The sequence below is a fragment of the Silurus aristotelis genome (genome assembly GCF_946808225.1).
Source record: "Silurus aristotelis genome assembly, chromosome: 26".
Taxonomy (NCBI): Eukaryota; Metazoa; Chordata; class Actinopteri; order Siluriformes; family Siluridae; genus Silurus; species Silurus aristotelis.
The window spans coordinates 16666598-16691742 of NC_139599.1; the positions used below are offsets into that span (position 1 = coordinate 16666598).

Here is a 25145-nt window from a genome sequence, read left to right on the forward strand (position 1 = left end):
TTGAGCATTTACATGAGAAATGAAACTCACCAGGTTTTACTGGTATAAGAAAATAAGCAAAAACATGATGGTGTGATGAAGTCACTATTTGCACATGTTGAAGTGTTTTATTGCTCTTATACCACAACAATATGCCATTTGATTGCCATTTTGTATTTATTTATGGATAACATGTCTGTTTACGGTTACATTTAATGTGGAAAGCCTGTGAGGAAGTTTTAAGCACCCGTTCCCTTATCATGAGAAACCACAAAGCATAAACTTGCTAAACAAAGCCAAAGCAACAGAAAATGTTAAATTTTTCCTATGAATGTAAAATAAACATTAAAACAGAAATCTACAGGTTTTCCAGGTCTTGGAGGTAATCCGAGGCTTACTTTATTGTTCCTGTCCTTTGTCTCCCTCTGCCGGTGGAACCGAGGTATAACACCCACAACAATTGACTTGAAGGAAAATAATGGCCATAAACCATAACTAGCAACAATATTAGTCCTTTGTGTTGAGAATACTTTGGTTAACGGAAGAGTGCAATTCATTTAGAAGAGCTGAGCTGAACCTCTGCAGAAAAAGTCCAGCCTCATGCGTTAGTACAGTGTTACAGAACAGAAAGGTGCGTGGCATTTGCGCGTCTTTTAATAGTGCATGGCTTGCAATCATGGCTTCCATACAGGAGGAAGGTGTTCAGTAGACCTCCGGGTGTCTTGTAGTATCACGGGTTGGACTTGTTCGCCTTGATGACAACGGAGCTACCAGTGACCATGGTACCAAAGAATTCCACCATGAATTTGGTTTTCACTTTGTGATTGAAGTGAACGTATCTCACACCGGGCCCGTAGCCTGAGAACACGTGTGAGACCTGCACACACACACACACACACACACACACACACACACACACACACACACACACACACACACACACACACACACACACACACACACACACACACACAATTATGTATAATCGCAATAATGCAATTCTATTCTGGTTAGAAAAAAGGGAGCTCTGTGTAGTGTGTGTCTCTGTGTGTGTGTGTGTGTGTGTGTGTGTGTGTGTGTGTGTGTGTGTGTGTGTAAGAGAGACCTGTTTCCAGTTGTGTGAATAGACCTCCAGGTCCTCAGTGGGAGCACATTTGTACTCCTTAATCATGGTTTTGCCATCAGCAGCTAAGAGTTTTACATGAAGCTCATAGATGGAGGCATGGAGTTGACTCTCCTCATACCTACACACACACACACACACACACACACACACACACACACACACTCGGTAGTCAAATATCAACTGTATGACAACACAGCACATAAATAACTTTTGACAAACCAAATCTAACAAATTAACGTGCCTGTAATAAATGTTTGTTCCTCTCCATCCCTTCATATCTACGGCTGTAATAAGCGTTTATTACATACCAGTCCTCTATGGCTATGTCCGGCTGGAACTTATCGAGCAGTTCGTCCCACAGTCCTTCAGCCTTCAGATCAACTCTCTGCTCCATGGAGAACCAGCTGAGAGGAAATGCCAAGGCCATGTCACAAATAACATCATGGCCAGAAGATCATCCCTTATCGGATGTACATCAATAATGTTCTATTTATTATCCTCCATTCTCTACTCTAATTATATATTATAGCATAAATTATACAAAGTCTTCGGATTCATATCTTCGGGAAAATATTGGCAGGTTGCTTGACAGGTTCGAGGTGAAACTAAAGTCTTCGCCTGATAAATATAAAACACATCAATTGTATGGAAGTTGAAGAATTTTTACAAATAATGTACAATGACTGCAGGACCATTAACAATGTAAATTGTGCAGAGCAGGAAGTCAGAAGTTTTAGTCTTTCTCCACACTTTAAACTGTGGTCAGTGGTTTGAGAAGCAAAACAACCTTCAGTGCAGTGTGCAAGAGCAGAATGTGTCATCAATCCTCTTGCAAGACTGCATTCGAGATGTTTAACACGCTAATGTGGATTATGATTGTATGCTTTTTTTGTATTATTTTGATCTTTTTGGTGCACATGTGATGGCCATGATCACAATATATTGATTTTTCTGTTGTCTCCTGACTGGAGAACTTCACCCACCTGTAGTTTGGCCAATAGCACACCACGACACCTGGTGGAATTCCACTGGTGTCCATTGGCAGCCGCTCGTTACTCGTGCTCCACCCTGTGAAATCACCTGAAACAGACATGACACACCATACTGGAATTATGATTATCAGATAACTTGTGATCATTCTGAGCATTTTTCACTTTGCTGGAACCAAAATATGTCATGCAGAACGAATTAAAAAGTCCCTTTCCATTAAGATGTTTTCCTCCACAGAACGTTCGAGGAGACACACTTTAATCTGGGACAGTGTTTATCCCAAGGAGTGAATTTTCTCTTAATTAATTAGTGCCACAGTGCCAAATGTGGGCACTGGCCTTTACTGGTGAGCTCATCAAATGAAATCACTGGCGTAATATATGAAGTAACGATTCCGTAACTTTGACACTTCCATAGTGGAGACCTTCACACAGACGATTGAGGATCTTGAAAAGTACGACATAAGTAACCTGTCTGTGAATATATGCCTTACTTTCACTGTCTAAATACGAACATTACCTTTGGGAATGATCATTGAATCAAACAATAGACTGGTATTAGTGAATTTAATATGATATACTTAACATTTTACAAATCTAGAAGTAAAATTCATGGATGCAATGAAGATAAAGTCTTCCATGACGGCGGGAGATATTTATATACAATGCCATATGCAGAAATTTTATTATATTATTAAATAGTATTGTTATTCAATGTAATATTATTTACATAAAGCAGAGTTTTACCCATCGGTTTATGCTGCTGTGGCAGATTGGGGTCTGGAGGTATTCCTGTGACCTCGCGTTCAGGAGGCGGAATGTCAGGAGTCAAACCTGTAAAAGAATAAAGGAAGAATAAATGAGAGGACTGTGGGAAAATGAACACTCAGAGTTCACTCATTTTCTCCATGTGAACTTGGCAATGACGCCCCTATTGCGCAATCCCAAAGGAACGCCCAAATTAGTAATCCCGTTAATCCCACTGAAGATTACATCCAAAGTGGGAATGAAGTTTTGAATTTGACAACTACGCAATTATAACTATTACACATTTCACTACGTCGTGTAAGTGTAGTAGTGAATGTACAATCATGTTTAACACAAACAAACCGTTTTTGAGGATCTCATCAACCGAAATCTAATCTGGTTTATTTAGTTAAACCGGTCTCCACTTTGCACAATGAACAGAATGGTAGAAAATAAACGCGTACACTTTGGAAAATTGTTAACAGATGCTGTGGTTTTCCACTCCGGATAACTGAACTCCTCAAAACGCAATCGAATTATTGCTACAATGTGAACGCAGATTGTATAAGTATTTGTGACGTCACTACTATACCGTGCGGCGACGTGTTCTTCAGTAAATTTCGCTCCAGCGGTTTCTTTTCGTACACGGATTTCCAGTCCACGTTGTCTGGTAAAGGAACTCCTTTAGCCGCCAGCTGCCACTCGGAATTGCATTTCTGCTTCCAGTCGGCCATTTGAAGATCTTTCTGGTTTTCTCCTTCTGCCTTTGGTGCGCTTTGGCAGAAAGCAGGAAGAAGCCGAGGCCGTATATCAGGCGCTACCACACCCCCCACCCTCAGGGCTGTGTCCCAATCCGCATCGAGCCCACTTTCTGCTGTTTATTCAGTGGCCATGGAGATTATAAGGGTACCAAAGTCATGAGTCCATGCATAATGCTTAGAATATTGTAATGCATAATGCTATACTATATATATATATATATATATATATATATATATATATATATATATATATATATATATATATATATATTTATTTATATAATATAAGAGCCTATCTATCTATCTATCTATCTATCTATCTATCTATCTATCTATCTATCTATCTATCTATCTATCTATCTATCTATCTGTCTGTCTGTCTGTCTGTCTGTCTGTCTGTCTGTCTGTCTCTTTCTGTTTTAATCTCTCTCTCTCTCTCTCTCTCTCTCTCTCTCTCTCTCTCTCTCTCTCTCTCTCTCTCTCTCTCTCTCTCTTTCTGTTTTAATCTCTCTCTCTCTCTCTCTCTCTCTCTCTCTCTCTCTCTCTCTTTCTCTCTCTCCCTCTCTCTTTCTGTTTTAATCTCTCTCTCTCTCTCTCTCTCTCTCTCTCTCTCTCTCTCTCTCTCTCTCTCCCTCTCTCTCTTTCTGTTTTAATCTCTCTCTCTCTCTCTCTCTCTCTCTCTCTCTCTCTCTCTCTCTCTCTCTCTCTCCCTCCCTCTCTCTTTCTGTTTTAATCTCTCTCTCTCTCTCGCTCTCTCTCTCTCTCTCTCTTTCTCTCTCTCTCTCTCTCTCTCTCTCTCTCTCTCTCTCTCTCTCTCTCTCTCTCTCTCTCTTTCTCTATCGATATAAATCCTGATTAGAAATGATAGGTTTTTTGCCTTTCCTGTTTTCTCGTTATCTCGACATAACAAGCATTGTTTTACATGGTTTCCTCGTAATAAGCACTTCAGTTTTTTTGTGCATATGCTCTAGAAGATCATGTTCATGTTCTCCTCATGTACTGGGCACAAGATCATGCACACACTGCCACAACTGCTTATGGATTTTATCCAGGATGCTGCATCTAAAACATTCTTTGTGATCAGTAATTAATTTTTCTGTGCATCCTGCATAAGAGCATGTTCTGGAGGCAGCAGCATCACAGCATCATGGATATTAACCATAACTGATTGTGGCAGCGAGCGTGTGGACGTTGTGAAACAGAAGAAACAGAAGAACTTCTCAGTGTTTTATTCCACTGACATCATCTCAGTTTGGAAACGATTCCACATTTCGAAATCCCAGAAACAAATAGTTCCTCTCTAAAAACTCGTTTCATCACCGGCCTTTCTTTTCTCTGTGAATTGAATAGGATTAAAAAATACTGATGAAAGAGTAAACTCATCAGCTCGGAAGATCTGAACACCAGGAGTCTTTATCTCTGCTACAAACCGCTGACACTGGAGACTCCTTCTGTACATGTTAAATAAAGATGTTACTCAAAATCTCACCATATTGATGACGTGTCATTGTGTTTCTGTTTATTATTAACCTCAGGGTACATGATGTGTTTACCATAAAACCCCCTGTAGATCAGCTGTTACTATGGAAACGATGATCCTACAGAACGAAATTCTAGTCCAGGGTTCATTCAAGTCTTTACATCACCCTGAAACTTATAATACCAGATGCAATCAGATAGATTTTATATTTTATAGATGTTATAGACTGTTTACCTTGTTGTAAATGTTTTATTTGCTGTAAATAAATTATGGATAAAGGAATTAATTTCCATTTTTGGGTCCAACTGTGAAGGTAATGTGGAAAAAAAGTGAGAGAAATCGTAAACATTTCTACTGATAGTATTATTATTATTATTATTATTATTATTATTATTATTATTATTAATAATGATTGATTATTATAATTTTTCATATTCGTCTGAACTTGACTTGTCACATATCTGACCTTTTTTTACGTGAAGCCTGAAGGTAAATACAGTAGGATACTTTAATGCTAAAAGTCAGAACGGATTATTTTCTCACGCAGTCTTCGTGTCTTGTGTTTAGATAAGAGGAAGGGTGTGGCGTGTGCTAATAAACCTGCTGCCAAGGTATGAGGTCAAAGTTCAGCTATTTCAAAGGATTTACATTACAGTTGTGGCTCAAGTGAGAGTATATATTACGAGCTCATTTCTAAATTACATAAACAAAAACGAACAAACAAGAGAAAAATGTCCTTATCATTGTGGTAGTCAAAGAAAATATTAAATATATATATAATAATGAATAATAATAATTATTATTAAAAATTATAGTTAATTAATAAAATAAGAATATTGACTATGATATATATATATTCAAGTAAGTATTTAACACCATAACAGATTTTTGACATGCAAATACAATAGAATTGAACGAATTCAACTGTGTGACTGTAATTATGCATTAGAGACCGTGTATTGTTTCTAAACGAATGCAGCTCTCCCACACGTACTGACTATAAACACTGAACATTAATCACACATAGTCTTTATTGTTGTATGAGTGGGAAGGGTCTGAAATCTGTACTATATCTACAAAACTATATAAATACACTGTGTCTTGTGTGTGTTTTAGATTTGTAGGACAATCTGCAACACACCCAGGTAACTAATAAAACACACCTACAGTGAGCCTACTGTCAGCTGCTCTGTCTGTATAATCATGAGCTTAAAAAAGAGAAATACACTGGTGCTTTTGAGGCCCTGAGGTTCTTGCTTTATCTCACAGTTGCGTGATAGGTTGGTAAATTGGAGGTTTTGTTGCCTTTAAATGTAAAGCAATGAAAATAGTTAAGTATAGGATGTGAATAATATAAATAGAAGATAAAATGTGGAGATAAAATGTGTAAAATATAAAGATAAAAAAAAAAAAAAAACAGGATCAGGATAGGGCAGAAAGGACTACACTGAGGAGGCACTTCGACACGTCTTTACCTGCCTTTCCATGTCATTCGTGTCGGCTGGGTTGTTTTTTTATTAGTCTACATTCATTCAATAATTACTGCAACTTTAAAAAGATCATAGAAAAATTGGTATCTGCTGCCTTTACGGGTTTACTCAGAGAAAACCCAGGAAACATCATCATGTTCATGTCCATGGTGCATACAATTCATCATACAGATCTATGAGCTTGTATGGACTGGTCAAACCTTCCTTATGTAGTTTAAGTTAAATATGTGTTAAAGGCTGGATAAGCAGGTTCATTGAGGACATCTGTTCTTGTTGATCTCAGCCATGCTGTTTCAACACATCCAACATGTTCAAAAAGGTTCTGAAACAATTGCATAATAATCTCCTGTACACACAGGCAGAAAAATGTCCCACTCATCAATCAATAATTGCTTTCTGAGTAACAGCACAAGTTATGATGAATAACCACAAGGTGGCAGCAGAGTTTGCCCGGCCAAAACCATATACAGTCGTCCCTCGATTTATCGCGGTTAGAATCTCGCGGTTTTCAGTTTGGCACATAACTATTACTTTTTCGCGAATCCTCCCGATTTATGTCGTAAAATCTTAACTTATAGTAAATTGCTTTAATGGAGTTTTATGTTGAAATTAATAAAAATATAATTATTAATTTGAATATGAAGTAAAAGAATACCTAAAATACAGTACAGTGTGTATCATACATTTACACGAGACAGAGAACACGTAGCGTTGTGTACGAAATCGCGGTGCTGGGAGGCTGAAAATCCTCTTTATGCGTCTGGAGAAACAAATCTGGCCAATCGGAATGGCCCATACATTTAACGTGGATTATAATTGGCTGCTGGCTACAATGCGCACAGTTGTGGAAATGGGAAGCATCATTTGCGCATCCATCTGACAGTTCAATCTCGAGTCGCTGTCCTGAGTCTTTCGTTTGCTTTCGCTGTAAACTTTGTTTGATTTTTTTCGGCAAGCCCTACGATGTCGCCCAAAAGATTGATTTGTGGCTTGAACAATAAACAAAAAGCATTTTTTGGGTGGCGTCTATTTATCACGAAAATTCGTTTCTCGCGGTCGGTTTTGGGCATGTCACTACAGCGATAAACGGGGTGACTGTACCACCAAATAAAGAAATGCTTTCTAGGATTCAATACATTAATTTATTCACTACGTTTATAGTTTCTTGTATAACGTCAAATGCATTGTAATATCTTTTCTAAAAAGAAAAAATGTAAAGGTAAAAATGAGTTTACCTGAGTTTTAATTGAGTTCATAAAAGGTTTCTTTCAGCTCTAATCCTCAATCACCTTCAATCCTTTTAAATCCACAACAAATGCGAGGTTGACTGGTATGAAGTCACACAGCAGCAGACACCAGGCCATTGCCTGAACCATCAAAAGCTATCGCAAGGTATTACTCACTGAAATCCTGCATACGTGCACTATTACTCCCTGAAATCCTGCATACGTGCACTATTACTCCCTGAAATCCTGCATACGTGCACTATTACTACAACGAAATATTTTTCTCTTCTGAGTAAACTTGTACATGTAGTCCCTTAACAAAAATTCATTTCATGCATTAATGAGTTTTTCCACTCATAGAGAAGTGAAAGAGAGAAACCACATCATTTACATGAAGCTAAAATTATAGATCTGGGGCCAGCAGGTGTATCCTGAGTGAGAGACGACGTTCACACATTGATTAGAACTACAAGTTGGTTCTGGAGGACAATTTCCACACCATATTTGTACTAGTTATTCAGTCTATAATGCTTCAGCAGGTTCCACTTTTGTGTTAGCATGAACAATGAATGTGATCAAATCCTGCTGTAATTCTCTGGGGTTTTTTTTTTTTTTTTGATTGGATGTGTGTGAGATGATCATTGAGATTGAATAATCATGAACAAACTGAATACTTTTTTCTGTAATGCACTTTATTAACCTTCATCTGATTCCTCAAACACAAAAGCAAAGTGATTGCAGCATCAGGACTTTTTATTCTCAATTATTTGAATTATTTTCTACACATTAAACTACAGATTTTAAATCATTTCTACAGTTAAACAATAAACAGGTCAAAGCTGTGATCAGGTTCATTCACTGCATTCAGACTTCTTGATCTTCACCGATGCGGCTTTTCCTCCAGCAGACACTTCACACGTTATGACTTTGTCGTTTTCCCACTCGGAGCTGTCGATGGTCAAATAGCTGCTCAGGGAGAATTTCTTATTGGCTTGCTGCTGTGCAGAGCCAGTGATGACTCCACTGGTGACCGGGTTCCCGTTCACGAGCCAACGCACATCAGCAAAACCACCGGTCACGTCGTTGGCCAAACACACCAGAGTGGCTTTTGTAGACTTCAGCTCTTCACTGGACGGAGGGAGAAGGTTCAGAACAGGAGCCGGGAGAGCAGCGTCTGATTCCACACACAGCAGGAGATATTCATTAACCAGAAGAACATAAATCTCATGTACAGAGAGGAATGAAGAACATTTTTATATCAATGATGGAACTTTTCCATTCAGACTGAAATCATAAATCTGTCTGTATGACAGAAAACCAGAAATGGAGAGATTCATTTCAGACAAAAAAAGTTCTGTGTCTTATATTTTAGAACCAGTAAAACGCATATGAAGTGTGAAAATAAACTTCTCAAACTGAATAAAGGAATAAAAGTTGATGTTAGAACATGCAGTGTGAAAGTGAAGCAGTGTAGAAGTCTAGTTTATGAAAAAAGAGCTGAGAAGGTTTTACTTACCGCTGACGATCAGCTTTGTTCCTTGACCGAATACCACAGTGATTCATTCAGCGTCCTCACCCATACAAAAACCTCCTCAGATACAGAAGTGAAAGCAGAAGAACTAAAACATCCTCCAGATTTCAGCTCGTTCTTCTCCTGTCTACAATCAGCACACATTCCTGCACCCTTAAGATCCCATTCCATGTCCTTTTGGACATTATTACTTAAAGCTGGTGTCTCACCAAACTCAGTAATAAGGTTTGAAGAGCCCTTGACAGTGAGGTGACTTCAATGTTGATTTTAAATAGCAATTTAGAATTCCTCCACAGAGAAGACAGAACCTGCTGGAGTTAATCTCATTTAAAAAATACTCCAACAATCAGGACAGAAACCACTCCTGAGTCAAAGCCATGTAGTAGGAACATATAGAACTCTGCAGCATGAGAAAAAAAACATTCTCTGAACTGAAGAAGCAAAAATGTAATCTCTTAAGGCTGAACTCTGATGAACCATGTCTACCATAATCCGGGTCCTGTTTATTAACTGGCTAATCGTATTCCAGTGATGAAGCATGATGGTGGGAGCATCAAGCTATGGAAGTGCTTCTCATTAGCAGTGACTGGAATAGTGTGTTTGAATACAAGCAAATGTAGAGAGGTCTTTAATGAAGACCTGCTCCTGAGAGGAAACTTCCTCAGACTGTGGCAGTGTTTCACCTTTTAGCAAGACAACAACCTAAAAACATTTAGACATGACAATGCAAGAGTGTCTTCAGGCCCAGACAAAGTTCAGTCTTCACCGAATAGAACAACTGAGAATGTGAATGGAATCATGAACATCTGGATCTGATTTCATAAATGTGGACTAAAAGCTTGTGCCATATCTGATCTTCTACTGTGACGAATTTAAAATGTCTTCAGTGAAGTTTCCACTTCAGTTTAAATTATTAAGGATTTCGTTGTTTCTCATGTTGTGTGAAAGCAGAAGTGAGTGTGAGCAGTGAGGAGGTTTTTGTCATGGTGAACATCACCGTGATACCTGCTCTTTAGCAGGGCCGTCCCATGTGTTACAGTAATAAACTGCTGAATCTCCCACCTCTACATTACTGATTATTAATGTATATTCAGATACAGAAGAGATTGTTGATTTGAATTTAGGAGACGAAAAACCAGATCCATATTGAGGAGAGCTCCAGTCATGATAATTCCTCAAAACATACTGAGGAACTCCTCCTGGAACCTGTCTGTACCATCGTGCACCACTATTGATCCCCAGATTACAGTCCATGGTGGCCGTCTGTCCCTGAGTCAGTGTGAGAACAGGAGGCTTCTGTGTCACCACAGTCACACCACTGACACCTGGAATAAAAACAGCACATATATGCTCACATTAGATGGAGCCCAAATGCTGATGATCTCCAGAGTTGTGAAATCTTACATGAGAGAGCAGTGAAGAGAGAGCAGAGCGCTGGCAGCATGGTGTCTGTGTGTGATGGGACTCTGGTGCTGAGTGAAGAGATGATCAGCGTGAGGAGCAGATAAAGGAGAGACTGCAGGGACGTGCTATAAGAGAGACAGGAGGAGGGGCAGAGGGAGGAGACGCTCAACAACACACACCACAGCTGAGCATCTCCACAGTGGTGTACTACATACTGAACCCTCACCTTCCTGTCATTATTAACGCCATCAACACTCTGATACACATCCTTTTCTTACAAAGACTCTTTTTAATCAGCTGATCTCAAAATCATTTCTGATACAATTTCTGTAGATGAAATAAATCAGTAACATGCAGAACATCTCCCTCTACATTTCCCAGAAGAACATCGTCATTTACATAAAGTTAAAATGGCAGCGTGAGGAGCAGCAGGTGTATCCTGAGTGTTTCTCCATGCGTGATGTATGATGAGTCAGTGTGAGTTAAAGTGTAGAGACCGACAGCACCATAGAGTTCAGTAGATTATCTGGTCGCTGGATGGACGCTGTTCTGAAGTCCACTTTAGTTTGTCTGATGAATGAACAAGCTCTGATAAACACACTGTAACACACTTTTTGTGCTTCACTTTGATTTTACCTTTCGATTTGGATTTGTCTGCATTTTTTTCATTCAATAAGCTGAGTAAAGGTTTTTCTGGTGCAGAGGTACTTTTCACTTCGGCACATTTCACAGAACTGAACCTGATGAGTAGCTCCTCACACTGCCCCAAGGTACCTACAGAATATTTGTCCATGCCCTCGAGTGGCGTTCTGTAGTGTCTGAGAGCTTGAACGCAACGGTACTGAAGGTCACATGTTTGACTTTGCTGATTGAGTCGGAAGCTTTTAGGAATTTCATCAACCAGGAAAGAGACCCACCCCATCCTCCCCATCTAACTGCTGTGGACACCATGTGGAATAAAAACCATTAATAGACTCCCCACTTTGGGAAAAGACCATCACTTACTGCACTCAGCTCCTCAACCTCCGGGTCAGTGCCGTCCACAATGAGCTAATCACATTCTTCCCCAAAGCTCCCAGTGATCCTTGTCCTACAAAAATTTGATGTTATAAACTCACTTAAATTCTGTTTAGTTCATGTTTCTGCCATTTCTTTTTTTCTATTAAAAGCAGTAGCTCTGCATTTACAGAGGTTTTACAGATGGATTTTTACATGAGCACCCAACACCAGCTTTTCTACACCATAAGGTACAATTATTATATTTCAAGGAAATGCTGATGGATTTTCTGTACTGAGGACAAACTGCAGTGTTGATTCTGACTCTGAAGATATTTTAGGGAAGAGTGGATTATTGAATTAGTGGGTTTTATGACTCAGTGTTGGACACAGATTGTACTGAACATCTAGATTCAGCAGCAGTTTTGTGCTTCCAAAGATCATGGAGAAAGTCTTATAAAGTTCTGAAGAGAGATTTCAGCAGGAATCACACTGAGGGTCCAGTCATAGCTACAGTCCAATGTGTAGAACTCAATCCTCTGCTATTCTAAAAGCAATGATGGAAACAGGAACAGGCAAAGATTAAATACACATATTCATTTTATTCCATAAACATCTCACTTTCAATTCTAAAGAGAAAATACAGAGAAAAATAATGAACCAGGTCCAGAATTGCTTCAGATCTTAGCATTCCCTGAAACACTCTAAGGATCTTCTCATGACCTTGTGTTTACCAACTAAAATCATCCCTAATCAGCAACTTTCAGAGTAAATCTTTATTCATCTATCAAATGGAGATCACCTGATCATCCTGTGTTCATCAAAGCCAAAAGACTGATCTGAAAATGTTGCTGGAATCATGAACCATATGGATCTTATTTCATTAATATGGAATAAAAGCTTGTACCGTATCTGTGATATTCTACTGTAAAAGTGTCTTTAGTAAACATCAAGTGAGTTTCCACTTCAGTTCCAGTGATTTGAAGTTCAGATTTTTGTTGTTTCTCATGTTGTGTGAAAGCAGAAGTGAGTGTGAGCAGTGAGGAGGTTTTTGTCATGGTGAACATCACTGTGATACCCACTCGTTAACAGAGTTGTCCCATGCCTTACAGTAATACACTGCTGAATCTCCCACCTCTACATTACTGATTATTACTTTACAGTCTGATTTAGATGAACATGTAGATGTGAATTTAGGAGACGAGAAACCAGACCCATATTTAGGATTGCTCCAGGTCTGATGATGTCTAATGACATGCTGAGGAACTCCTTCTGGAACCTGTTTATAAAAGCGTGCAGCACTACCAGTAACAGTCCCCAGATTACAGTCCATGGTGGCCGTCTGTCCCTGAGTCAGTGTGAGAACAGGAGGCTTCTGCGTCACCACAGTCACACCACTGACACCTGGAATAAAAACAGCACACATGTTACATGGCTTCATGCTCACATTAGATGGAGCCCAAATGCTGATGATCTCCAGAGTTGTGAAATCTTACATGAGAGAGCAGTGAAGAGAGAGCAGAGCGCTGGCAGCATGGTGTCCGTGTGTGATGGGACTCTGGTGCTGAGTGAAGAGATGATCAGCGTGAGGAGCAGATAAAGGAGAGACTATAAGAGAGACAGGAGGAGGGGCAGAGGGAGGAGATGCTCAACAACACACACCACAGCTGAGCATCTCCACAGTGGTGTACTACATACTGAACCCTCACCTTCCTGTCATTATTAACACCATCAACACTCTGATACACATCCTTTTCTTACAAAGACTCTTTTTAATCAGCTGATCTCAAAGTCCTTTCTGATACAATTTCTGTAGATGAAATAAATCAGTAACATGCAAAACATCTCCCTCTACATTTCCCAGAAGAACATCATCATTTACATAAAGTTAAACTGGCACAAGGAACAGCAGGTGTATCCTGAGTGTGTTTCTCCATCCGTGATGTTGAATGAGTCAATGTAAGTTAAACTGTAGAGACTGATAGCACCATAGAGTTCAGTAGATCATCTGGACTGAGGGACGGATGCACACTGCAGTCATTAAAGAAGTGTTTCAGTATGTTAGCCAAGAGGACATGTCTGACGTTATCCAATCTTTGTCCACTCACTAGATGGAAAATAGAGAGCAGCTTTTGACTTGTCCAAAGGTGCTGACAAAATAGGTGATTCTCACCCCAATTCCCATACCAAATTTGTTCATTTTTATCAGGGGTTTATCAGGGAATACAGTTCCTCACATCCTGCTTTGCTGCTAATTCAAAGTCTTAGCATCTCAGATTGCAGAAGATCGCTTTTAAGACATGTGTTCTGTTTCAGTGTATTTTTTTGTGATAACAAGGAAAGAGACAAGAACTAAAATTGGGTTTTGAAACAACAAAAACAAAAAAGAAAAACCCCACTGAGACAACTGAACTTTGTCAACCACTGGTGAGAGTAAGGCATCTCACATGGCAGAAGATACGTACATCCTGGTGAAAATTACCAAAATCTAAGAACAAACACTTATGAAAGCATTTTATCTTCTTTGAATTTTTTTTCTCATTCCACAGAATTCACTTTAACAGAAAACCCCCCAAAATGGTTTCCTCACTAGCACTCAACATGAAGGGGCAGGACTTCTACATACATGCACAATGATTAGATGGCCACTGAAATGTCAATCAACTAGTTATACATGGTTACACAAGCACTATGTAGAGTCTCTCATTCACAATAAACACTGTGAGCTACACGTTGACTTCAACTCTGTTCAACTAAAGTTTACCAAAACTCTGATTTATCGAACTCTTTCCATTCATATTAATCTGTTTAGCTCATTTTTCTTTTGATCCGTTTTTTTAAGATTGTGAAGGAAGCCTTATGATAGTGTTTATACTTTTTATAATGTCATAAATGTGTAATAAAAGCTTATACCGCATATGTGATCTTTCACTATGAAGAATTTGAAATGTCTTTAGTGAACATCGAGTGAGTTTCCACTTCAGTTCAACTTTTTTGAAGTTTTTGTTGTTTCTCGTGTTGTGTGAAAGAAGAAGTGAGTGTGAGCAGTGAGGAGGTTTTTGTCATGGTAAACATCACTGTGATACCTGCTCTTTAGCAGAGCTGTCCCATGTGTGACAGTAATAAACTGCTGAATCTCCCACCTCTACATTACTGATCACTAACTTACAGTCTGATGGAGATGAACATGTTGATGTGAATTTAGGAGACGAGAAACCAGAGCCATATTCAGGATTGCTCCAGGCCTGACGATGTCTTATCACATACTGAGGAACTTCTTCTGGAACCTGTTTATAAAAGCGTGCAGCACTTTCAGTAACAGTCCCCAGATTACAGTCCATGGTGGCTGTCTGTCCCTGAGTCAGTGTGAGAACGGGAGGCTTCTGCGTCACCACAGTCACACCACTGACACCTGGAATAAAAACAGCACACATGTTACATGGCTTCATGCTCAAATTAGATGGAGCCCAAATGCTGATGATCTCCAGAGTTGTGAAATCTTACATGAGAGAGCAGTGAAGAGAGAGCAGAGCGCTGGCAGCATGGTGTCCGTGTGTGATGGGACTCTGGTGCTGAGTGAAGAGATGATCAGCGTGAGGAGCAGATAAAGGAGAGACTGCAGGGACGTGCTATAAGAGAGACAGGAGGAGGGGCAGAGGGAGGAGACGCTCAACAACACACACCACAGCTGAGCATCTTCACAGTGGTGTACTACATACTGAACCCTCACCTTCCTGTCATTATTAACACCATCAACACTCTGATACACATCCTTTTCTTACAAAGACTCTTTTTAATCAGCTGATCTCAGTCATTTCTGATATGATTTCTGTAGATGAAATAAATCAGTAACATGCAGAACATCTCCCTCTACATTTCCCAAAAGAACATCGTCATTTACATAAAGTAAAAATGGCAGCATGAGGAGCAGCAGGTGTATCCTGAGTGTGTTTCTCCATGCGTGATGTATGATGAGTCAGTGTGAGTTAAACTGTAGAGGCCGACAGCACCATAGAGTTCAGTAGATCATCTGGACTGAGGGACGGATGGACGCTGTTCTGAATGTCCACTTCACTGCCTCTTATTCAGGAACATGTTAGGAATTAATTTTAAATCCACACACACACACACACACACACACACACCTCAAACGTTATATACGGAACCTGTTAATCACAAAAACTGTGCAAACGATGTGCTCACTTTATCTTTACTTTATTTTTTTTATCTTTACTCAATGATTTTTCCATTCCTTTGATTCATCTGCATCTCTTGGTTTCATATTGACAGTGTGGCCTTGTCTACTGAAGTCTTTTTGTTAATTCCATGACCTTTCTTGAAGCAGAGCAATTTTCACTTATGCACATTTCACAGAACTGGTGTTTCTTAGACCACTTGTCACATTGCAAAAAACCTGTAGAGAAGCTCCTCACACTGTCCCAAGGTGCCTACTATTCATGCCCTCAAGTTCTCTATCGGCCGGGATCAGCTCGAATTTCATGGTGCTCAAGGCCACATTTTTTACTTGCTGATTGACTCGGGAGCATTTAAGAATTTTATCAGCCAGGAAACCCACCTCAACTTCCTCATCCAACTGCTGCAGACTCTATGTAGAATCACAACCATCAATGGAGGCCCTATTTGGGACAAGACCGTCACTCATTGCACCCAGACTCTCACCCTCCAGGTCAGCACCTTCCCAAATGAGATAATTACATTTTTCCCTAAAATCTTTAATATAGCATATATTTAACTTTATATTTTTAATTAATATTTTCTAAAATGAACAAAAAAGAGCAATAAAATATTAAAATTTTCTTTTAACAATTTACAAAACCAGTGGAATTAATGGACTGAAAAGTCTCTACAGAGATCTCAGACCTGCAGGTATGTGTGTGTGTTATTCAAGTTCAAGTCTAGTTTATTTCAATAGTGCTTCTCACAGTCGACAATGTCTGGAAGCAGCTTTACAGAATTTAAGAATTAAAGTAAATGATGTGTATTTACCCCTGATGAGCAGCCTGGGGTGACTGTGGCAAGAAAAAACTTCCTAGATGAATGAGGAAGAAACCTTGAGAGGAACCAGACTCAAAAGGTGAACACATCCTTATTTGGGTAACATCAAAAGTGTGATTATAAATCTTACAAACAATACAAAACTCTAGAATTATGAGTAATGTCCTTTCTACAGTCTTATACACTCAGTTAGACACTCATCATAGATCCAACACCAACACCTCCATGCCAAAACATTTAAACATTTGAAAAGGTTCAATGTCCAAACTCTACATGAAGTGGGATCCAAATGGTGCTGGTATGTCTCCAGATGGTTAATTTTTATTTTCACCAGAAATGATCAATTCACTGATTCCAGATATGATGTGGAATCCTAATGTTCACTGAGTTGAACATGAAACACTCCAGATCTAAAACACTATGGTTTTTGAAGGTGGAAACATACAGAGTGAAAGAGAGAAACCTCATTATTTTCATGTAGCTGAAAATACAGATTTTAGACCAACAGGTGTATCCTGAGTGAGAGAGGACGTCCACACATTGATTAGGACTCTGTCATCTCTGAGGGGAAAATGGCCACATCAGGGCTTCTCTCTCTCTCTCTCTCTCTCTCTCTCTCTCTCTCTCTCTCTCTCTCTCAAAAAAGATGTTTATTCTAAATGCATTTCCATTCAGTTTCCAGTGTATACAGGGAGTCGTTGCTAAATCCTAAATATAACTGGTGGTGTTCACCATGTATATAAGTACTGTATGGTTGCTGGCATAATTACCAAACATGAATAAGGATAATTAGCATAAGATTAGAATTAGAATAAGAATACTTAATTAGAATTAGAATAAGCATAATTACCAAACATGAATAAGGACATTTATTAGCACCTAGGCCCTTTAGCTAACACTGGGTAATTAGCTTTAAAAAATAACCTAGTTAAACAATAGCTTGTATATTTTTCCCTGCTACCCAAGTCTGGCTCATTTTTTAGGAGCTATAACCTGCGTACTATGAAAGTTCAGTCATATGAATTTATGTTACATCACATACCACCACGCACAGATTTAAACCCCAAATGGAGGTTGTCCAAATTTGTGTCCTTGCTGCATTAATGTTGTTAGCATTGCACTTTAGAGTCATTATTCAATAAATATCCCAGCTTGATATGGTTCAGTTATATACAGTGAACCTTATTGACATTTGTAAAATGTCTATTTTGTTGGGCTGAGAAGCTAGCTAGCTCTGATTTAGCCATGATGATCATGTTGTACTGTAAAAGTTCCTTCAGTGCATTATTTTATTGCTTTTAGTCCGGGACATTGAAAAGAAGGTTTAGGGTTTAACCATAAAATCAAGAAAAAGCACTTCTGTCTATGAAATAAAAACCAATAATAATTTGATTTGTAATACAGCAGGACTGCGTTAGGACACTAGTGCACTTAATCCTTCTTACCACTAGGTGTCAGCAAATGCATAAAAATACACGTTGAATACAGAACATATCTGTGTAATAATGTGCGTGTGTTTACAGCACACTTTTTTTTTTAAATAAACTTCTCCATGTAAAATAAATTATCCCAGATATTTTCTTTATCTTCGAGTCGGCGTTTAAGTTAACAGTGATATGTCTTTTTTTTTTTTTTTTTTTTTGGTTATGTCATATATATTTAATATAACTAGACAAGGAATTTGTAGAGCGAAAACACACACACACACACACACACACACACACACACACACACACACACACACACACACACACACACACACACTCATCTTCGTCTCCAGGTGAGAGTTACTTCCAAAAGCCGCGATAGTTATGTAACTTTTAGTGAGTCGGATCATTTTGTTTGACTCTTATTGGTGAGTCAAACAAAATGATCCGACTCTTATTGGTGAGTCGGATCATTTTGTTTGACTCACCAATAAGAGTCGACTCTTTCGATTTCCAAAAGCTGAGTGGATGCTTTAATTATTCAGTGGATTTTGTTGCGAGATATAATAATTATAATATTATAATAATGATGATATTAAGAGGTGGATTGATGCCCACCGGTGCAAAATAATAATCATCATCAGTAAATGGTGTGAACTGGAGAACATGAAAATGATGGAATGTTGGATATACAGAGTAGTAAGACAGGTGAGGATTGTGGGAGAGACAGCAGTAAGACAGGTGAGGATTGTGGGATACAGAGCAGTGAGACAGGTGAGGATTGTGGGAGAGACAGCAGTGAGACAGGTGAGGATTGTGGGATACAAAGCAGTAAGACAGGTGAGGATTGTGGGAGAGACAGCAGTGAGACAGGTGAGGATTCTGGGATACAGAGCAGTGAGACAGGTGAGGATTGTGGGAGAGACAGCAGTGAGACAGGTGAGGATTGTGGGATACAGAGCAGTGAGACAGGTGAGGATTGTGGGAGAGACAGCAGTGAGACAGGTGAGGATTGTGGGAGAGACAGCAGTGAGACAGGTGAGGATTGTGGGATACAGAGCAGTGAGACAGGTGAGGATTGTGGGAGAGACAGCAGTGAGACAGGTGAGGATTGTGGGATACAGAGCAGTGAGACAGGTGAGGATTGTGGGAGAGACAGCAGTGAGACAGGTGAGGATTGTGGGATACAGAGCAGTGAGACAGGTAAGGATTGTGGGAGAGACAGCAGTGAGACAGGTGAGGATTGTGGGATACAGAGCAGTGAGACAGGTGAGGATTGTGGGAGAGACAGCAGTGAGACAGGTGAGGGTTGTGGGATACAGAGCAGTGAGACAGGTAAGGATTGTGGGAGAGACAGCAGTGAGACAGGTGAGGATTGTGGGATACAGAGCAGTGAGACAGGTGAGGATTGTGGGATACAGAGCAGTGAGACAGGTGAGGATTGTGGGAGAGACAGCAGTGAGACAGGTGAGGATTGTGGGATACAGAGCAGTGAGACAGGTGAGGATTGTGGGATACAGAGCAGTAAGACAGGTGAGGATTGTGGGAGAGACAGCAGTGAGACAGGTGAGGATTGTGGGAGAGACAGCTGTGAGACAGGTGAGGATTGTGGGAGAGACAGCAGTGAGACAGGTGAGGATTGTGGGAGAGACAGCAGTGAGACAGGTGAGGATTGTGGGAGAGACAGAGCAGTGAGACAGGTGAGGATTGTGGGAGAGACAAAGCAGTGAGACAGGTGATGATTGTGGAATACAGAGCAGTGAGACAGGTAAAGAAATAAGAAAGGAAGATAGGTGTGAGACAGGTAAAGGATTGAATGATGAACAGAAAAGTGAGAGAATAACCATATTTCTTTTAGATAATTTCTTTCCCTCTAATTCCTCTTCAATATGTTAATTATCACAAATAAATAAATAGTTTATTTTTTAAAAAGAAGACAAAGTGATGTTTAAAGACTGTCTGTCCTTTCTGTCTCCATCTTTCTGTCCCCCGTGTGGGTTTCCCTTATGTCTCTCTCTCCTTGTCCATGTAACCAGCTCATCCTGTCTTTACTCTCTCCCTCTCTATCTGTCTGTCTGTCTGTCTGTCTGTCTGTCTGTCTGTCTGTCTGTCTGTCTGTCTGTCTCTCTCTCTCTCTCTCTCTCTCTCTCTCTCTCTCTCTCTCTCTCTCTCATTCCTACCAGGATACATTACCTGCTTAACCCTCCCTTTCGTCTTTCTTTTACTTCCTGTTGTCCTCTCTGTGTCTTTCTGTCTCTCCCTCTCTTGCATTTTTTCCCACTCCTTGGTTCCCCTCCACCCCCCATCGCTCCATCTTTGCCACTCCTTCCTTCCCCTCCTCCATCTCCATCTCTCTCTCTCTCTCTCTCTCTCTCTCTCTCTCTCTCTTTCTCACTCTCTTTCTCTCTCACACACTCACACACACACATACACACACACACACTGCAGTACACAGTGCTATGTCGTGTGTCTGTGTGTGGAACAGAAGCCACTGCAGCATGGTGCACTAGCATCACACCAGACCGACCTACCACCGTGTATGTGCTCATGAGTGTGTGTGTGTGTGTGTGTGTGTGTGCTCATAAGAGTGCATGTGTGTGTGCATGATTACCAACACTGAATTTAAATACTGGGATTTTTTCCAACACAACCGTCATATCCATCTGTTTGTGTGTGTGTGTGTGTGTGTGTGTGTGTTCCATTGAAGTCTTGTATTTTTAGATTCTCTCTCTAAACCTGCTCTCTCTCTCTCTCTCTCTCTCTCTCTCTCTCTCTCTCTCTCTTTATCTTTCCACCCCACCCCATCCCACACACACACACACACACACACACACACACACACACACGCAAACACACACACATATGCACACACCGTTGGCTCCTCCCACCCTGCCCCTTCCATCTCAGCTCGACATTGGGACAGTGTAGTGAGCCGACGCGGTGCAGGACCTGGAGCATCTTTACACACATACATTGCCATCTTTTTTCCCTCTCCATCTCTTCGGTTGGAGCCTTTTCACCATGTGAATGGATCAGTGATATTCCTGGTTCGGACACATAAGGATCCAGCAGTACAGTGTGTTTCCTCTTGGAACGTGTTCTTTGGAGCGACGTCCTGACGTGTGGATACTGCAGCACTCTGCTGTGGAGGCAAACCTGGATGGCATGAGGACCCAGAGGAGCTTCATGCTCTGAGCTTCCCATCATCATTGCTGCTATTGCTGCTGCTGATACTGCCAAGGTGCTGCTGCTGCTGCTGAGTGTGTGTGTGTGTGTGTGTGTGGAGGTGAGTGGGTATTTAATGGTGTGTTGGAATTACGGACAGATGGAGGCTCTGTCTGGTTATGTCAGGCCTAGTCCTTGATTGCTGCACTATAGGGGTGTGAGAGCGTGAGAGAGAGAGAAAGAGAGAGAGAGAGAGAGAGAGAGAGAGAGAGAGAGAGAGAGAGAGCGTGTATGCCTTCGTGTAATGTAGTTAGTCATATATGCTGGGCTGTGGGTGTCATACCTGGCCCCACTGACTTTGTGTGTGTGTGTGTGTGTGTGTGTGTGTGTGTGTGTGTGTGTGTGTGTGTGTGTGTGTGTGTGTTAGGATGCTCATGCCTCGTGAGGGCGGGCGGGATGAGGCTCAGAAGCTGCACAGAAAATGGATGAAACACCAGGCCTTCATGGCCGAACTGGCTCGCAACAAAGAATGGCTGGCCAAAATCGAGCAGGTGAGTGACACGTGGAACAAAGGATAGATAAAGAGACGAGAAGGTGAGACGAGAAGGAGCAAAAGTCAGATGACAAAGAAAACAAGAGAGAGGAATATACCGGCTGGAAGATAAACAGTCGCAATAAAGGTGTGCATAATGGAGAAATACAGGAGCGGTGACCAGACGAAGACTATCATGCAAAGGGTTGAGGCATAGACAGAGCAGTGAGACATGTGATGGGTTGTGGGAGAGGCAGAGCAGTGAGACATGTGATGGGTTGTGGGAGAGGCAGAGCAGTGAGACATGTGATGGGTTGTGGGAGAGGCAGAGCAGTGAGACATGTGATGGGTTGTGGGAGAGAGAGCAGTGAGACAGGTGATGGGTTGTGGGAGAGACAGAGCAGTGAGACAGGTAGTGGGTTGTGGGAGAGAGAGCAGTGAGACAGGTGATGGGTTGTGGGAGAGAGAGCAGTGAGACAGGTGATGGGTTGTGGGAGAGGCAGAGCAGTGAGACAGGTGATGGGTTGTGGGAGAGGCAGAGCAGTGAGACAGGTGATGGGTTGTGGGAGAGGCAGAGCAGTGAGACAGGTGGTGGGTTGTGGGAGAGACAGTGCAGTGAGACAGGTGATGGGTTGTGGGAGAGAGAGCAGTGAGACAGGTGATGGGTTGTGGGAGAGGCAGAGCAGTGAGACAGGTGATGGGTTGTGGGAGAGGCAGAGCAGTGAGACAGGTGATGGGTTGTGGAAGAGGCAGAGCAGTGAGACAGGTGATGGGTTGTGGGAGAGGCAGAGCAGTGAGACAGGTGATGGGTTGTGGGAGAGGCAGAGCAGTGAGACAGGTGATGGGTTGTGGGAGAGGCAGAGCAGTGAGACAGGTGATGGGTTGTGGGAGAGGCAGAGCAGTGAGACAGGTGATGGGTAAGATTGTGAGATATGTTCAAGGAAACCTGCTGTAGAGTGTGTTATGTTAGCATGCTAGTACATGTTACAGTAATTGTGTGTAGTAGTGTGATGTTAGGTATGGTTTGTGTGTTTGTATGTGTGTATGTATGTGTGGGGGACGTTAGCGTGTATGTAAGGTTTGAAGCTCGATCAGGATTTGCTAATTTAGCTTCAAGGCCCTCTCAGTGTTAGCGCTCAGTTTACAGACAGACCGATTAGCCGAGTTTCCCCTCAGCACCGATCCAACTCACTTTCTATTCTTCATTTATGACGTTTACATTTGTAGTTGCTAATATTGCCCAGTCCTTGGTTTTTGTTTGCTTGGAAACCTATGAGGCTAAATGCTAACTAGCATTAACTATAGGAGTACAAATTCTGCTGCTTTAGTAATAATTCGCTTGACTGAAAGTAAAAGCACCCATCCAGCAATTACCTGCTTCTTCCTTTTTAGGAAGATCCAATTAGCAGAAAAAGTCCTCAGGTGTTTTTAGTCACAAAATATGCTGACACCAGCTAGCTACCTTCTCCACATGCTGCTGGGGTTTCAAAGCTTTAGGTTTAAAAAATTAATTGCTAGTACACGTTATTTACCTAATGTGGCTAACTAGCTGCAGATAAGTAGTCTGTAGGAGCAGTATGTTATACCGTATATGGAACAATTGAGTGATTCTGAGCTTTTATACTGCAAAACAGCTACAGAAGATCTGGATCGCTAGCTCTCAAACTCACTCAGCTAGCTAATAGCTGACCGCTATATGTTTGTGCAGTTTGGGTTTTAAGATTTTAAATACAGCTGTTTCCATCAGCTATGGTATGTAGGTAAAACACATGAGTCCTGGAGACAGTGATGTAGATAAGACAGGTGAGTCCTGGAGACAGTGATGTAGATAAGACAGGTGAGCCCTGGAGACAGTGATGTAGATAAGACAGGTGAGCCCTGGAGACAGTGATGTAGATAAGACAGGTGAGCCCTGGAGACAGTGATGTAGTTGAGACAGATACATGTTGTGTGTGGTGCAGGTTAATATTGTGTGTCCACCTTCTCTGTCCCACTGCTTCCTTTAAAAGCTGAACATTTCTGCAATTACGGTGTGCACCGAAGTGTAACGCGATTTTAGCCAGCCGAATCTCTGTGCTTCTGCGCTGTGATTTCTCCTGCCTGATCTCAGAGCTTACAGAAGAAATATTTAAAAAGACTACAGCTTTAGAGCCTTCAGGTTTTGCAGAGTTCCATCACAGTGACATGCCAGGAGCTGGTCATGAATCTCAGTCTGTGTTCTCCTGGGCAGCTTCAGTGTTTCACCTTCAGTGTCTGTCAAGGGTCAATTAATATCAATGGGCAATTAATAACAGTAATTTCTGGAGACTGTCATGTAGGTAAGACAGGTGAGTCTTGGAGACTCATTAAGGTGAGTTCTTGAGAATTTGTCAAGTAGGTGAGACAGGAAAGTCCTTCTGTCTGTCAAGTGGGGAGACAGGTGAAGCGTTGTGACTGTCAGGTAGGTGAGACAGGTGAAGCGTTGTGACTGTCAGGTAGGTGAGACAGGTGAAGCGTTGTGACTGTCAGGTAGGTGAGACAGGTGAAGCCTTGCGACTGTCAGGTAGGTGAGAGGTGAAGCGTTGTGACTGTCAGGTAGGTGAGACAGGTGAAGCGTTGTGACTGTCAGGTAGGTGAGACAGGTGAAGCCTTGTGACTGTCAGGTAGGTGAGAGGTGAAGCGTTGTGACTGTCAGGTAGGTGAGACAGGTGAAGCGTTGTGACTGTCAGGTAGGTGAGACAGGTGAAGCCTTGTGACTGTCAGGTAGGTGAGAGGTGAAGCGTTGTGACTGTCAGGTAGGTGCGACAGGTGAAGCCTTGTGACTATCAGGTAGGTGAGACAGGTGAAGCGTTGTGACTGTCAGGTAGGTGAGACAGGTGAAGCGTTGTGACTGTCAGGTAGGTGAGACAGGTGAAGCCTTGTGACTGTCAGGTAGGTGAGAGGTGAAGCGTTGTGACTGTCAGGTAGGTGCGACAGGTGAAGCCTTGTGACTATCAGGTAGGTGAGACAGGTGAAGCGTTGTGACTGTCAGGTAGGTGAGACAGGTGAAGCCTTGTGACTATCAGGTAGGTGAGACAGGTGAAGCGTTGTGACTGTCAGGTAGGTGAGACAGGTGAAGCCTTGTGACTGTCAGGTAGGTGAGACAGGTGAAGCGTTGTGACTGTCAGGTAGGTGAGACAGGTGAAGCGTTGTGACTGTCAGGTAGGTGAGACAGGTGAAGCGTTGTGACTGTCAGGTAGGGAGACAGGTGAAGCGTTGTGACTGTCAGGTGTCATTTACGTAATGCAGGTGAGTCTG

The 25145-nt window shown here is 41.4% G+C and overlaps 3 protein-coding genes and 1 long non-coding RNA gene across 4 annotated transcripts in view; 1 reads left to right on the forward strand and 3 right to left on the reverse strand.

Moving 5' to 3' along the window:
- Positions 1 to 87: 87 nt before the first annotated feature.
- On the reverse strand, positions 88 to 3712 carry nccrp1 (P1, F-box associated domain containing). Its single transcript, XM_083530883.1, has 6 exons — positions 3434 to 3712; positions 2842 to 2928; positions 2089 to 2185; positions 1414 to 1509; positions 1085 to 1223; positions 88 to 856 (listed from the first exon to the last, which is right to left on the reverse strand). Exons 1-6 carry the CDS (start codon positions 3573 to 3575, stop codon positions 710 to 712), a joined length of 708 nt encoding a protein of 235 aa, XP_083387009.1. The 5' UTR covers positions 3576 to 3712; the 3' UTR covers positions 88 to 709.
- Positions 3713 to 7103: 3391 nt separating this feature from the next.
- On the reverse strand, positions 7104 to 8145 carry LOC310720375. Its single transcript, XR_014531721.1, has 2 exons — positions 8068 to 8145; positions 7104 to 8005 (listed from the first exon to the last, which is right to left on the reverse strand). It is a non-coding gene; the product is annotated as an uncharacterized lncRNA (long non-coding RNA).
- Positions 8146 to 8471: 326 nt separating this feature from the next.
- Positions 8472 to 20493, reverse strand: LOC310720365 (immunoglobulin lambda-1 light chain-like). Its single transcript, XM_083530897.1, has 7 exons — positions 20366 to 20493; positions 15234 to 15358; positions 14993 to 15141; positions 13226 to 13337; positions 12812 to 13133; positions 9315 to 9352; positions 8472 to 8972 (listed from the first exon to the last, which is right to left on the reverse strand). Exons 1-7 carry the CDS (start codon positions 20476 to 20478, stop codon positions 8650 to 8652), a joined length of 1182 nt encoding a protein of 393 aa, XP_083387023.1. The 5' UTR covers positions 20479 to 20493; the 3' UTR covers positions 8472 to 8649.
- Positions 20494 to 20686: 193 nt separating this feature from the next.
- sptbn4a (spectrin, beta, non-erythrocytic 4a) overlaps positions 20687 to 25145 on the forward strand; it is a 24019-nt gene continuing 19560 nt past the window's right edge. The window contains exons 1-2 of the mRNA XM_083530784.1: positions 20687 to 21413; positions 21765 to 21888. Of these exons, the coding sequence (XP_083386910.1) occupies positions 21766 to 21888 (123 nt within the window). The 5' untranslated portion in view covers positions 20687 to 21413; position 21765. The remainder of the gene's footprint in view (positions 21414 to 21764; positions 21889 to 25145) is intronic.

What these genes read in the sequence shown, in the direction of transcription:
- LOC310720365 (XM_083530897.1), bottom strand. Translation starts at nt 20,478, where the DNA reads ATGGGGGGTGGAGGGGAACCAAGGAGTGGGAAAAAATGCAAGAGAGGG. An exon ending in TCTCTTCACTGCTCTCTCAT is followed by an intron (nt 15,142 to 15,233) that starts GTAAGATTTCAC and finishes TTTTTATTCCAG; the next exon opens with GTGTCAGTGGTGTGACTGTG. An exon ending in TCTCTTCACTGCTCTCTCAT is followed by an intron (nt 13,134 to 13,225) that starts GTAAGATTTCAC and finishes TTTTTATTCCAG; the next exon opens with GTGTCAGTGGTGTGACTGTG.
- nccrp1 (XM_083530883.1), bottom strand. Translation starts at nt 3,575, where the DNA reads ATGGCCGACTGGAAGCAGAAATGCAATTCCGAGTGGCAGCTGGCGGCT. An exon ending in TGCTATTGGCCAAACTACAG is followed by an intron (nt 1,510 to 2,088) that starts GTGGGTGAAGTT and finishes ATTTCCTCTCAG; the next exon opens with CTGGTTCTCCATGGAGCAGA. An exon ending in ATTCACACAACTGGAAACAG is followed by an intron (nt 857 to 1,084) that starts GTCTCTCTTACA and finishes GTGTGTGTGCAG; the next exon opens with GTCTCACACGTGTTCTCAGG.